The sequence below is a fragment of the Odontesthes bonariensis genome, chromosome 12, assembly GCF_027942865.1.
Source record: "Odontesthes bonariensis isolate fOdoBon6 chromosome 12, fOdoBon6.hap1, whole genome shotgun sequence".
NCBI classification, from domain to species: domain Eukaryota; kingdom Metazoa; phylum Chordata; class Actinopteri; order Atheriniformes; family Atherinopsidae; genus Odontesthes; species Odontesthes bonariensis.
In genome coordinates this window covers 11133195-11147443 of record NC_134517.1, presented here as the reverse complement: position 1 = coordinate 11147443, position 14249 = coordinate 11133195, and the positions used below count along the sequence as shown (strand labels likewise).

The 14249-nt window shown below is 42.4% G+C and overlaps 2 protein-coding genes across 2 annotated transcripts; one reads left to right on the top strand and one right to left on the bottom strand.

The window, feature by feature from the left end:
• Positions 1 to 799: 799 nt before the first annotated feature.
• Positions 800 to 5189, bottom strand: LOC142396398 (beta-2-microglobulin-like). Its single transcript, XM_075479080.1, has 4 exons — positions 4998 to 5189; positions 2717 to 2989; positions 1702 to 1729; positions 800 to 1608 (listed from the first exon to the last, which is right to left on the bottom strand). The coding sequence occupies exons 1-3, from the start codon at positions 5059 to 5061 to the stop codon at positions 1716 to 1718; spliced, it is 351 nt and encodes a 116-aa protein (XP_075335195.1). The 5' UTR covers positions 5062 to 5189; the 3' UTR covers positions 800 to 1608; positions 1702 to 1715.
• A 115-nt stretch (positions 5190 to 5304) lies between these two features.
• On the top strand, positions 5305 to 13896 carry asb1 (ankyrin repeat and SOCS box containing 1). The gene is made up of 5 exons (XM_075479078.1): positions 5305 to 5593; positions 8718 to 8856; positions 9103 to 9405; positions 10397 to 10779; positions 13009 to 13896. Exons 1-5 carry the CDS (start codon positions 5497 to 5499, stop codon positions 13137 to 13139), a joined length of 1053 nt encoding a protein of 350 aa, XP_075335193.1. The 5' UTR covers positions 5305 to 5496; the 3' UTR covers positions 13140 to 13896.
• The last annotated feature ends 353 nt before the right edge of the window (positions 13897 to 14249 follow it).

Sequence of the window (14249 nt, the reverse complement as noted above, 5' to 3'; positions counted from 1 at the left end):
CAGGTGTTGTGATGGCTACATCCATTCAGTCTGCTACTGTTGAAATCATAACAACAGCTGAACTGGAATCTTTTAGCTTTGTGCTTCTTTTCCATCACCTTTATTACACAAAGCTGGACGTCTGCAAGCAGCCAACACGACTCTGGCCGTTTATTTTTAGAGCACCACCACGATCTCAGTTGGTCATCGAGGTGGAGCTGCATGCCTTCCTGGTGTACGTTACCCATTAAAGGACTGACGTGTTGGGTTTTCTTTGTGTGCGAACACAGAACACTTTTCTTTTTCTGCAGTCCCAGGAGCACTCAGACACAACAACAAGTTCACACTTGTCTGGATCAGGGGCTTATTTGGCATTGGCATGCCCCCCCCCCCCCCATGCTGGGAGCTTGATCAGCAGCACCACAAGGATTGAAGATACTGTGTCTAAAAATTCCAAGAGATGATTCTGAGTCCAACTTCCTCTTGAAGTTTACACATTTTTATAGTCGACGTTAAATGTGCCTTACCTCGAGGCCAACAAGAAACAAACAGGTTCAGTGAGTAGAAATGAACAACCGATGGTGTGTTGAAGATCTCCAAGAATAAATAAATGCATATCTGTTTTTTTTCTAAAATATTGAAACTAATTTCTATTTAATAAAAGAACCATTTGTTTAGTAAGGCTTTAAGTATCTTTGTAAGGTTTCAAAACTGATCTGTTCCCCATTTCCCCTCATCTGAGGATTTGGAAGTGTTTTCCCTTTAAATGATGGAGCTTACTCACATAAATGCCATCTCCTGGAGGTAAGACACTGACTACTCAAGGCAAGGCATCTTTATTTATATAGCACATTTCATACCACAGGCAGCGCAATGTGCGAATGTACTCATACCCAAGCCCAAAATTATATTGTGGGTTTTACAGGCTGTCAATGCCAAACACTGACAGAACGACATGTTTTCCCAAATTTATTCAACTTGATATGTTTTCATTACACAACCATACTTATAAAATGTATTCATCCAATACAGTGCAAAGTACAACTATGGACTTCCGACTAAACAGAAATTTAAGAAAAGTATATTACTTACATTTTGTGCATGTATTTAAGCTATACTTCTCTCACATAAACTTAGAACTATTAGGTTTTGTAGCTTGTACAGAGAAAATATGATCAAACACACGAAGGAATGCAAAGATTTAATATATCACTCCCAATAAGAAAGCCTGATTTGTTTTTGTTGTGAGGGTGCATGCCCACTCCAATTTCACTGATGCCACCTGTCCAGTAACAACACGACAGGCCGATACGTCACCAAAGATTATTTTTATATTCACTCATGCACAGTAATTATGAAGATTTCTTTTTCACTCATCTTCAGTGGTCTGCACCTTATTCACTGATCACTGCTGCGAGTCAGTTACACACCGCAGATTATCACTAAACACACTCAGTAAAGCCATGAAAGCCATGAGGCAAAATGCGGAAAAAAGTATGTGAGCTGGGTGACATACACACCAAACCCAGTTCAAAGTGCTAAAACTTCTGGAGGGAAACTCAAGATTATAAACAACTCCAAGACTCCAGGAACACTCCCATCTCCATCCCTCACACAGGACACCTGGGGCTGTCACATAAGGAGGGAAAAAACACAGGGAAGTCACTCAGTGCACTAATGTGTCAACGAGTAAAAAGCAGCGACAGCTAATGTGGTACATACCTGAAGCAGCACATTTACATGTCTGATTCTGTAGTGAGAAACACAAAAAAAGTTCATTTTAACTCACATTCTGGCGGTTTATGCTGTAAAAACACTGAAACTTATACAACTAAACTTTTCACAGGCTTTTTATCAACGAATGCTATCAAGAGAACCTTGATAGAATTCTGTTTTGGTTCCTTTGATGGATAATAACAGATAATAGCTGTATACTAATGGATACTGATACAAAGAGTGGGCAATCCAACGTTTATACTGGGAACTATCTTTGCTCCTAAAAAATTATTTACTTTTCAAACAAACTGTAAAGACAGTGTCATTATTAAATAATACTTTAACATTTGTCCAGGGTTACCATTCCATCCTTTAGGCCAATTCAGAAGCACTAATGGGATAGTCAGGGATCTACCGGACCAGTATCATTAATAACCCTGATATTAATGATACTGAAACAAATGAAGTTACCAATGTTAAATGCAGAGAGTGGTAATATGTAAAAATGATTCCAAAACTTTACATTTTAAACCACGTAGAACTTTATTTAAGTTTCATTTCAACCTAAAGCACCTGATACTTAATCTCAGCGAATTTTGTACAAGGACCTCAAATGATTCCCTCAGACCAAAACTGATGTCTGTGTTTCCTATGTGGCGTAAAGTCCTGTAAAGATGCAGCGAGGAGGAGGTGTGCCTCAGCTGCAGAATGTGTCAACATGGCACCTTCTCAGGGAGATGTGCTGCGATCAGAAATGTACGCACTGTGAAGCATACAGAAAACATTTCTGCTGCTTTTCTCTCATTATCAGAATTATTATTCTCTTCTCAGGCCATTTGACCACAGCAGTAAAATCTCTCCTGTGCTTTATTTAAGCTCTGGTTCCTGCAGTGAAGAAGAAGAGGTTCAAGCAAAGGAGCCCCTAACCTAACCAAAGGAGACCCTGTGGCTGAAACACAGCTTTAAGAACACTGCACTCAATGGTCAGAACAATGTTTAATAAAAAGAACAGCATACATACCCCAAACATAGTTAGTTTCCTTTCCCATGTGGGTCACTCTGCAAACAAACTTCTCCCCTGACACTGGAGTGAAAGGAACATGCTTGGTAAGGTGGTAATGCCAGTTCTCCTCGAAGGCCAGGTCGGTCTGAATGGTACCCGGAATTTCCTTGTCATTCTTGAGCAACTTGATGGTAATTTCTGGTGGGTAGAAGCCACTGACGTGACAGATCAATATGTTGGCTTTTCCTAAGTCCCCTGGTGTACGGCTGTACACCTGAACCTTTGGAGCAGCTGGTGAGAAACAGAGAACCTTCAACACATGTACAGAAAAAACCAGAACCTGATTCAAAAGCTGCTGCTCCATATTACTCTCACATCAGTTTCACCGCTGTAATGCAAACACAGGCCATGTACTACATACTGTACTAAATGGGTGGAAAATGAAAGTTCACTGAGGTTAAATCACATCATGTGGTCACATTTCCTGTCAGTTTCATTTCTTTTTGGACACTGTGGTATTTTTGAAAGCTTCTAGTCTGCTGATAAGGTTTGCTCCCTCATGATGCTACTGAGTAGGCTCGTTTGCATTTCTGTTCATCACTACCATACGCAGGTGATTGAACACTGAACAGAGCGCATAAGGAAGAATCAGTCGCCTATCAGTGTCTGCCATAATGATATAAACTGCTGTGTCACCCTTTGGTTTAACCCCGCCCCTGGTCATAGAGGTTGTTGGGAAGAACAAGCCAATACAGGTTTCATAATCATTTGTTATAGCTTTAAAGCTGGCATAGTTAGAGGTCTAAAATAGGCAAATTTGAAAAGAAATAAATCCAGTCAAGTAAAACTGTAAAATGTGCTCTTTATGTAATATAGTTGTGAAAAGTTATGCTGTTTTAGTTTGGCACGACTTAGTCACGTGAAAATGAAAGTAAACCCTTTTCAATTCTAAGGTTTTATGTATCATAATAAATTAGCAGGTCCTTACAAACTGAGTTGCATTTACCTAACTGTACACCTGGTAAGACTACATTGACATAGACTACATCCATCCCTGGTGTAGGCCAGTGGTATTCAAAATGGGGGTCGCCAGGGGGCGCCTCAGAAATTTGGAGTGAAGATAAGAAAAAAATGCAAAAATAAAAAAATAGAATTACATTTTTTTTAAACATCATTATAAAAAAATTGTCACATTTTTTAAATCAGTATTGTAACATACAATTTATAATAATATATCATATGGAAATGTTATTGGCCATGCTTGTCTTTCTGATTGGCTGCCAGTCAAAACATCGCAGATCTGGCGGTTTGCGCCTGTTCTCAAGCTGCTCTGCTCCTCTGCTCCTCAAGCTAGCGGGTAGCTAGCTTAGCCAAAACGGACAGATTTTTGACAAGGAAGAGACCGAAAGAACTGGCCAACTAAAATCAGAAAGTATGATGCAGCATACATTAAGTTTGGCTTTACAGCCATACAGAAAAATGGCCACGATTGCCCGAAATGCGTCCTCTGTCTGCAGACCCTCTCAAATGAGTGTTTAAAACCTTCGAAACTTCAGCGTCACTTGATACAAAAACATCCGGCAGACTTCTTCAGACGTAAAGAAGAGCATTTAGTCAGGCTGCATTCACACAGCGAGCTACTGTCCGTGAATAAAAGAAAGAAAATGCGTTCTAAAAGTTGATGTTTCTTTACATATTTTGTAGCATTGTCTGTGGTTTGCAAAGGGGGTCCCCGGCCAGAAGCTAATACTGTTTGGGGGGCCTTGGCATGGAAAAGTTTGGGAACCCCTGGTGTAGGGCACCGTGAAAAACGACACGCACCATTTTACTGAATGACGCAGGGCCAAACCTGTTGCGCAATGCGCACATAACGCGTGAAGGCTCCGGGGGCCTCAGGACTTTTACTATCTAGGTTTGAATTGGCTCTATATAAATGAACTGGATTATTTTGAAATTAATTATGATTACAAAGAATTGAACTCAAATCCAACTCCAAAATAATCCGATGACAGGTTCAAGTGTATTTAACTGCTTCTACTTTTAAGACGTCGCAGCACCGTGACAGAAACCAGGAAGCAGGACGCATTAAACTGTCCTTTTTTAACATACACTTATGAGAAGTTCTTTGGACTCATGGCAGAACCACTAAATAAAATCCCTCATTTTGAGAAGAAGTTGGCGGTGAATTTAAGGTTGTATTTATCCTGAGAAACGAGCCTGCCATTTCGGGGAATTCCGCAGCATAGCGCCATTTGGAAATATAGTCGAACAAGAAAGAAAGTGTCCACGACATATTTACCTAGTTTGGCTGCTAAAGGGTCCATGAGGAAGAGAAGAAGAACCACGCACACAAATCCCTTCATTGTATTGTCTTCCGGACGGTCTCTGGGAGGAGAAAAATAAAGAGAATATTGTTCTTGTGGAAGAGAGAGCTCCGCAATCCAAAAACGAAAGTAAAAAGCTGATAAACAGACTTTGGGGCGGTGCTTCTAATCCCGCCCACAGACACACACATACAGTACAGAGCCTACAGGGCGGCCATCTTGGTACAGTGCCACTCACCCAGCGAAATGACTTTCGGCATATTGAAATACACCACTTACGTGACACGCACGTGGTGTGTGTGTGCGGCGCAGCTGAGCGCAGTCCGGAAGTAGCGCGGTGGCTTGGCGTCTTGCTGGACGGAGTCACGCTTGTTTATGTGGAGGTCTCTGGTCTAACCCAGACCGCCAGCTTTCCTGTTTCCGCACACAAACGGTGTCCGTCCTCTGAGGTGCGCTGCGTGACATTTCAGGAGCATGGCCGACGGTCCAGATGCTGACGTTGATGACCCGCCCAGTATCCCTTTCCCTCCGCTCATCACTGTCTCTGAGCTGCCCAGTGCCACCGCTGCAGGTAACCGTGTCCCCATGCACCGTGACTGAAGATGACCCTTCCTCACAGACCAGCATGTGTGTGCTTTCACGTGCTGCATGGTAGGACTGCATAGAAAGCTCCAGAGAGCCGTCCAGAAGCAGGGCGCATATCCTCAGTGTCATGTAGAGCTGAGTGGGCCAGTCTGTGGCTTCTGGAAGCCCAACTGTTGTACATTACTAATTTTACTTTTATTTAATTTAACCAAATAAAGAATTTAATTGATTTTATCAAAGGGTCACGAGAGTCGTGAAAAAAGAAACTATACCTTTTTAAATGATAAGGTTACATGTTTTTTTGGGTTTTTTTACATTTTTATTTTTAATGTTTTTATTTATTTAGTCATTTATTATTATTATTATTATTATTAGTTAGTAGTAGTATTTTTATTAGAATTGGTACTATTATTGTTGTTAATATACAATCATTGTAAATATTAATAATTTTTTGAGCTACTTGACTAATTTGAATTTCGCCCATTGGGGGATGAGTAAAGTATTTTTCTATTCTATGTAGAAGTCATTTGGTCCTTTTCAGATCTAAAATACATACCTATTATTCAAGGGAGGTTTATTAGGTGATTTTCCAAACAAATTTGGAGTCCGTCATTCTACAGAGAGAAAAATTATTCAAGTGTAGGACATTCAGGACAGCTGTCAATCTTCCCAGGAGTGGACGTCCCAGCAGCTTCACCCCAAGGTCAAAAAGCCAAGAGCTACATCTCAGACTCTACAGGCCTCAGTTAGCGTGTTAAAGGTTAAAGTTCATGACGGCACAGTTAGAAAAAGACTGAACAAGTATGGCTTGTTTGGAATAGTTGCAGGAGAAAGCCTCTTCTCTCTAAAAAGAACATGGCAGCATGGCTTAGGTTTGTAAAGCTGCATCTAAAGGAAACCACAAGACGTCTGGAACAATGTCCTTTGGACAGATCAGACCAAAGTGGAGATGTTTGCTCCAAATTCACATCAGCATGTTAGGGGAACACCAAACACAATGAATCTGCAAAAACACATCATACTAACTTTCAAGGATGGTGGTGGTGCTGTGATGATAAAAAATAACTCCAAGGTTCCTCACTGTAGTACTAGAAGCCGAAGAAATGCCATCTAGAGTAAATGTATAGCCAGGCAGTCAATTCCTGAAGCTCAGGTCCAAAGATAACGACTTCAGTTTTGTCTGAATTTAGAAGCAGACAGTTCTGAGTCATCCAGATCTTTATGTCTTTAAGACATGCTTGTAGTCTGACCGACCTATTTGGTTCATCTGGTTTCATAAGCCCCTTTCACACTGCGACCCGCTATCTTAGCGGGTCCAAATTGCACCTTCGACCCGCGTCGAGCAATGTGAACGCTTGGCGTGTTGGTGACCCGTGTCGCCTGAAGCCGAGTTCAGGGGGCGTTGCATAGTGGCAAAGCGTCACACGAAACACATAAAATGCTGGGCGTGTACAATGACGTAGGCACAAGCCATGCGTCGGAGGTAGGGTGAAATACACCTTGAGGACTCGTTTTTGCTATTGTATATGCAGTTCATGGAGATGTTATTTTACGGGGTGTGGATGGTTACAACGTGGGATGCCGCCGAGGCGGTAAATAACGTCCTCTGCTCGGAGGCTGAGGAGCTCGCGGACCTCCTTGTCTCCCCAGTTGGCCATATTAAAAAATGTCTGGAACTTGATGTAGGCTAAAACAGAGTAAAACTTGTCCTCACCTGTCGCTGTTGTTCTGTATCAGCTGTCCATTCTGTCTTTTAAACTCCTCACGTCACGCCACGCCCACGTCCGACCCGCGTCGATTGCGTTCACACCAAACTCGGCTCGGCAAAAAGACTAGGGTCCGACGCGGGTCGGAAGGGGAGTCGAGTTGACGCGGCAGCCCGGGTCGTCAGTGTGAACGCAACAGCGGACACGCTAAATTCGTGGATTAAACACGGGTTATTCGGCAGTGTGAAAGGGGCTATTGTTTATGAACATAACAGAAAAACACTGAGCACCATCTAATATTGTGTTGAAACGATGGAGTATTATCGGTACAATGCTGCGTGTACACCAAGCGCGACCTACGCTACCTGGTAGCTTCGGTAGCTGGAGAAGCTTCGCTTGAGAATTTGCTTTGGTAGCTTCGGTAGCTCGTGACGTCACTGTTCAATTTTTAAAGGCCCCGCGGCTGTGCAGCACCCCCGCAAGAAAAAGAACAAATGAGGAAAGAGAGGGCAGGGACACAAATAAACGTGTTGTTATTTACAATTTGTTATACAAGATATACATCACGTTACAAATTATGTAAGACTACATTAGGTACACCTGAGAAGAGCAGGAATAGCAGAGGCAGCTGTGAAAATAAACTAAATTCGAAATAAAATCCGAAATAAATCCGAAATAAAACTAAATTGCAGTGAGAAAGGTATGCGTGGGGTTACTACACTATTGTATTGAAGCACTCGACACGGCAATTGCAACAGTCTCAGGATTAAACGACTATTGTTTGGATAGGAACCAAAGTTTACACGTCTGTTTCCACGAACCCCGCGGATTGTCGGACCCCTACAATCGGTGGATTGTCATTGGTTTTCGCCGAAACGCGTCATAGCTCATTACCATAAAGTTAGCTTGAGTTTAATCGCTGGAATCTGCTCTGGTCGCTCAGTTCTCTTCGCCCCTGACGAATCCGCTCTGGTCGCCCAGTTAGCTCGCCCTCCATAGAGAAATAATGATTTCCGGCGCTCGGGTAGCGTAGGTCGCTCTTGGTGTACACGCAGCATAAGGCTTCTTCAACCACAATATAACACATTCCTCCCAGCAGCAGTAACAATGCATCATGAGACCTTATAATGGTTGTTTGAAAACATACTGCAACAGTGTAATTGCCCTTTGGGATAAAGTATGTTTTCATTCAGTTTTCATTCAATTTCATTCCAAATGATTAATTTCATAAGCAAATGTCCACAAACCTCAATGAACTGAAGCAGCATTGTAAAGAGGAGTGAGTATGACTTTGCTTCTCAGGTTTCCTGCAGCACAGTTAAAGTAAATGACTTGTGTTTAGTCAAAAAAGACATTTACAAGTTTTCTGTTTCAGTTTTCTGCATATATGTCTGTCACCGTCAGGTCGTAACCTGAAGGAATGGCTCCAGGAGCAGTTCTGCGACAAACCTCTGGAGCAGGACGACATGCGGCTCCACAACGCCGCCTACGTGGGCGACATGGACACCCTGAGGAACCTGCTGCAGGAGGACAGCTTCAGACGGTGAGGCAAAGTAATGATAAGACAACACAGCTACAATGTTCTTCTCTTCGAAGATAATCGAGAAAAATATAAAAGTCTAATAGTGTTGAAAATATCATACAAATTCATGAATACATGGAGCTAAAACTACAAACAAACACAGTCTGTAATTTGGACGTGGAAAAGGATTTTCTATTGCAGGTATAAAAGATGGAAGAAAGACAGTTTTGAGACGCTGCACTTGTCCCTTCTCTCTTTGGGTTCCAGGCGCATCAACGAGAAGTCGGTGTGGTGCTGCGGCTGCCTGCCCTGCACCCCTCTGCGGATCGCAGCCACAGCCGGACACGCCGCCTGCGTGGCCTATCTGATCGCTCAGGGAGCTGACGTGGATCTGGTTGATGTCAAAGGCCAAACGGCTCTCTACGTAGCGGTGGTAAATGGGCACCTGGACTGCGTTCGGATCCTCCTGGAGGCCGGAGCTGATCCCAACGGAAGCCGCCACCACCGCAGTACCCCACTTTACCACGCCGCTCGGGTGGGAAGGGTGGACATATTGCAGGAGCTCATCAGGTCAGGTGATCTGTGGCCACATAGAATAAGACCATTTCTCATTTATATTGCAGCTTTACACAGCATGCTGAAAACCTGTATTCATTTAGATTTATTTCCAAGCAGCACCTGTCAGTTTTAACAGGTTGCTCTTTTTACTTTGGGGGTGTTTTTTTTATTTTTTATAAGAATTGGCTACTTCCACACCTAAGGAAATGCTTCTCTCACCTTTCTCAGAGTCCACAAAACCCAACTTTGTTCATTAAAGTTGACATCAGCTGCAGACACTGGCTGTGTTCGAAACTGCCTACTTCTCCTACTACTCCCACCACTCCTACTAACTTTAACTTTTTTTAAGTTCCTGGATGCATACTAGATTCGCCGAAATGTTGGGTATGCATCATGTCATACTTGTCATACTTAAACTACCCAACATCCAACGTAACGTGACGTCGCCGATCGTCACGGCAGTTTCAAGCTAGCTACAACGAGGGTAGGTTCCCTTCCCAGTTTCAAAACAAAAGCACCAATTGTATCGTAATGGCTTTCCCTATGATAAAAGGCAACGGGTATTTTATTTTGTGAAAATAACCGGAAGTGCGTTGCTCACTGCGGCTAGCTTTAGTAGCGCCTAATTCGTACAAAATTGTAAATAGCCGGTATTTTGTCAGATTTTCAACACGTTGGGGGTCTAAATGACTACTTTCTCGCCTGAAAATGTTTCAAATATTGCTAAAGTTATATATTTATAGAGTTTATAGCTTAAGCGAAATCAGCTTTTCAGGCCGGCTGATTTTGGCTCGGGCAGGAGCGAAGTGCGCTGTGTGTAAACGCTCTGCATACCGTCTGATCGAATGAGTATGCCGTTTGCAAGTATGTAGTATGTAGTAGGCGGTTTCGAACACAGTCTGGGACTTTTTAGTCATTAGATATGTATGTTGTTGCCCTGCTGTGACCTGTAGCTTCCTAACAGTACATTAAAGTTTTGTAACTGTATCCATCTCTCTTCTAGGTTCAATGCAGATGTTGACATGGACCACCAGCTGGGCCCTCGGCTCCTCCTCAGTGCTCGCACTCTGAACACTCTGGTGGTTTGTCCTCTCTACATTAGTGCTGCCTACCACCACCTCGACTGTTTCGGGCTGCTGCTCCGAGCCGGTGCACAGCCTGACTTCAACTACACGGGGCCCGTCTGCCACCAGGCTCTGACGCGCGGCCTGGCCTCCTGCTTGCTTGACGCGGTGCTGCGGCACGGATGCGAGGTGGGCTTCGTTCACCTGCTGCTGGACCACGGGGCGAACCCGGCCCTCGTTTCCGGGGACGAGTCGGAGCTGGAAGCTCCAAACCGGAGGAAAGTGGATCCCGAGGCACTCAGGGTCTTTCTGGAGGCAAAGAGTGAGTAAAAATGATTTATGGGGACAAAGATAACTTTACATCAGAGCATCATACTGCATGCAGTTATCAATTAAATTCAGTTTTATTTATATAGCGCCAAATACAACAAATGTCATCTCAAGGCACTTAGATAATAAAGTCCAATTGAAGCCAATTGGAATTCAATTCATTGTAATCACAATTATTTATAAAATAATCCAATTAAATTCAGTTTTATTTATATAGCGCCAAATACAACAAATGTCATCTCAAGACACTTAGATAGTAAGTCCACTTCAAGCCAATTGGAATTCAATTAATTAATAATAATCATAATTCATAAAATAATCCAATTCGTTCATATAGAGCCAATTCAAAAACAATTTCCTAGCTAAGAAAACCAACAGATTGCACTGAAAACTTTTTGTTTTTCATTCAAATCTCCCGGCCTGAGCGTGCCTGAGGCGACTGTGGAGAGAAACGACTCCCTTTTAACAGGAAGAAACCTCTGGCAGAACCAGACTCAGGAAGGGTGGCCATCCGCCTCCACCAGCTGGGGTTTGAGAAGACAGAAAGGGGGGGAGGGGGGGGGGGGGGGGCGCCGCGGCGGCACTGTAACACCGTTACGAAAGGTGTGACAGATGAGGCCCCCCAGCAGTCTAGGCCTATAGCAGCTTAACTATGGGATGTTTCAGGATCACCTGAGCCATCCCTATTCAAGGTAAACACAAGAAACTTGTGCTAACGAAAAAATAAATAATAAAATAAAGGACCAGACTCAGTGAGTAATTCCCTATACTCCCTATATGGATCTGCTCCTCACACCGCAACAACCATCTTTTTACAGCCACAAGCTACCTCAGCCTCTCACCAACTGCACACCAGTCACAGCGGGGTGGGGATGCAAACCCTGGTTCGGGTAGGGGGAGAAATAAAAGAGGTAAGATAAGCGGGAATGGGATTCAAACCCTGGTTCGGGTAGGGGGTAATGAAAGTATAGAAGGTGCCAGAGGTGGAGGCAGGACAAGACACACTAGCAGACACACTATCAGATTCAACAGACCTAACTATAAGCTTTATAAAAAAGGAAAGTTTTAAGCCTGGTCTTAAAAGTGGAAAGGGTGTCTTCTTCCCGGACATTTACTAGGAGCTTATTCCACAAGAGAGGGGCCTGATAACTGAAGGCTCTGCCTCCCATTCTACTTTTAGAAACTCTGGGAACCTCAAGTAAACCTGCAGTTTGGGAACGAAGTGCTCTGTTAGGAAAATATCTTACAATGAGATCTTTAAGATATGATGGAGCTCGGTCATTAAGAGCTTTATCTGTAAGGAGAAGAATCTTAAATTCTATTCTGAATTTAACAGGGAGCCAATGAAGAGAAGCTAAAACTGGAGAAATATGATCTCTCCTGTTAGTTCTCATCAACACTCTGGCTGCAGCATTTTGGATCAGCTGAAGGCTTTTCAGAGAATATGTGGGACAGCCCAATAATAAAGAATTACAGTAGTCCAATCATGAAGTAACAAATGCATGAATTAGTTTTTCTGCATCACTCTGAGACAAGATGTTCCTGATTTTAACAATATTACGAAGATGAAAGAAGGCAGTCCTAGAAACCTGTTTTATATGCGAGTCAAATGATAAGTTCTGGTCAAAAATAACTCCAAGGTTCCTCACTGTAGAACTAGAAGCCAAGGAAATACCATCTAGAGTAACTATATAGCTAGACAATTATCCCGGTGGAGGATTTTATTCCTAAGCAGCAGCTGGGTTTATACAGAGTCACAGGTAGTCTGGATGTTGTTTGGGGAAAGCCCCTTCAGGGATGATAACTGTTCACAAAACTAGAATATTTTTTTTATTTAGATTTGAAATGTCAAAGGTGTTTTTTGTTTTTTTACAGGGTTTTCTTGTTTAATCTCAGTTTCTCAATACATTCATCAAAAAATACAACTCCCCAAAAGAAATGTTGTAAATATTTACACTCAATATGCCGTCCATAGCCAACAGAAGACCTTCTGACACGGGTGTAACTGGTTAAATAATCAGTTTGTATTATTTTAGCTGGCCTCAATGAAAAGAAACCATTTTCAGAAAAGTTTTTCACATGCAACAAAAACTGTTGGAATTTGTTCATTTTGTTTGAACCTTTACACAAGCACAGCGAGAGCAGTAGCTGGTCTGGTGCTTTAATCTGCAGTTTGATTCCTGTGCAGACACTCAGTTGCTTTTGCTTTTTTCTTTCTCAGGACACCCCCGAAGGCTGACACACTTGTGTCGCATCAGGATCCGCAAAGCAATGGGCAAAAATCGTTTAACCCACGTACCTTCATTACCGCTACCAGAACCTGTCAAAAACTTCCTGCTTCACCAAAACTGACCATTCATTTTCTAGTTTCTTTAAGTGCTCACCCAACTCAATCCTACAAAAAAACTCAAGAAGTCCCAAAGACAAGGTACTGTTTGCTTAGAATCTTCTAATAATGAACAGTTTTCTCTTCCAAATGCTTTGAAGTTTGCAGTTATGTGACTTGTACCACTGTGCATGATTATTGGAAATGCTTCTGAACTTGCCACAGAAGCCTTAGCCTTTCATGACAACTCCAGTTTTTTGGGGAGGAAGGATGGAATTCACTTGGTTGCAGTTTGCAGTTTGTTCCACTAGATGTCGCTTCATCCACCAATGTGGACCTTAAAGTGTTGAATTCTTCATGTTTTTGAGGCAGCAAACATTTATGGATAAAAATTCAAGTTCCTAAACCCTGACTGAATTGTTGTAAGGAGAAAAAGTTTACATATGTGGCTTAATTACTAATGTACATGTCAGGATATAGATATGTATGAAACTTTTGAGACTTAGAATTGCACAAGCAAGGTTAATAAAACTTTTTTTTCTGTAACAATGATGAACTATGAAATAGTGAGTGAAATGTTTTCATGATAAGCAGAATAAGTCAGTATTTATTTGCCAGAAAGCTGCCTTCTCTGTGAGTCTACTGTTCCTATCGTCTGCTGTGTGTGCATGTTGCACAGCTTTCCTTTCTCAAAAACTAGAATTCAAATGTTGAGCATGTTGAAATGTCAGTGTGTTTTTTTGCTTAATTTATTCAATGTTTAATAAACGCGATTGAAGATTGTACCCTATATGTTGTTTTTAATTGTAGTGGGGGCAGGCAGGATGGAGATTCCTCAAGTGTGGGGTGATTCTCTATGCTTCCTGCTCTGTTGGCCTAACCGTGAGGGATTCTGGATCAGGAGTTATTTTTCCTCGTTTCCTCACAAGCCTTTCAAGATCTGTATCGTGCAAAATATCTGGACTTTTTCTTAAATCCAGAGAGACGAAATCACCACTCTGATATCAGGGCAGCACCTTCCACAGATGGTGCGGGTTTTTGATTTTTTTATGAGTGTGTGTGCTCGTGAGCGAAATTCCCACTATGTATTGTGTATTATTATGTTTCCCTTTTACAGTTTCATACTTGGAATCGTT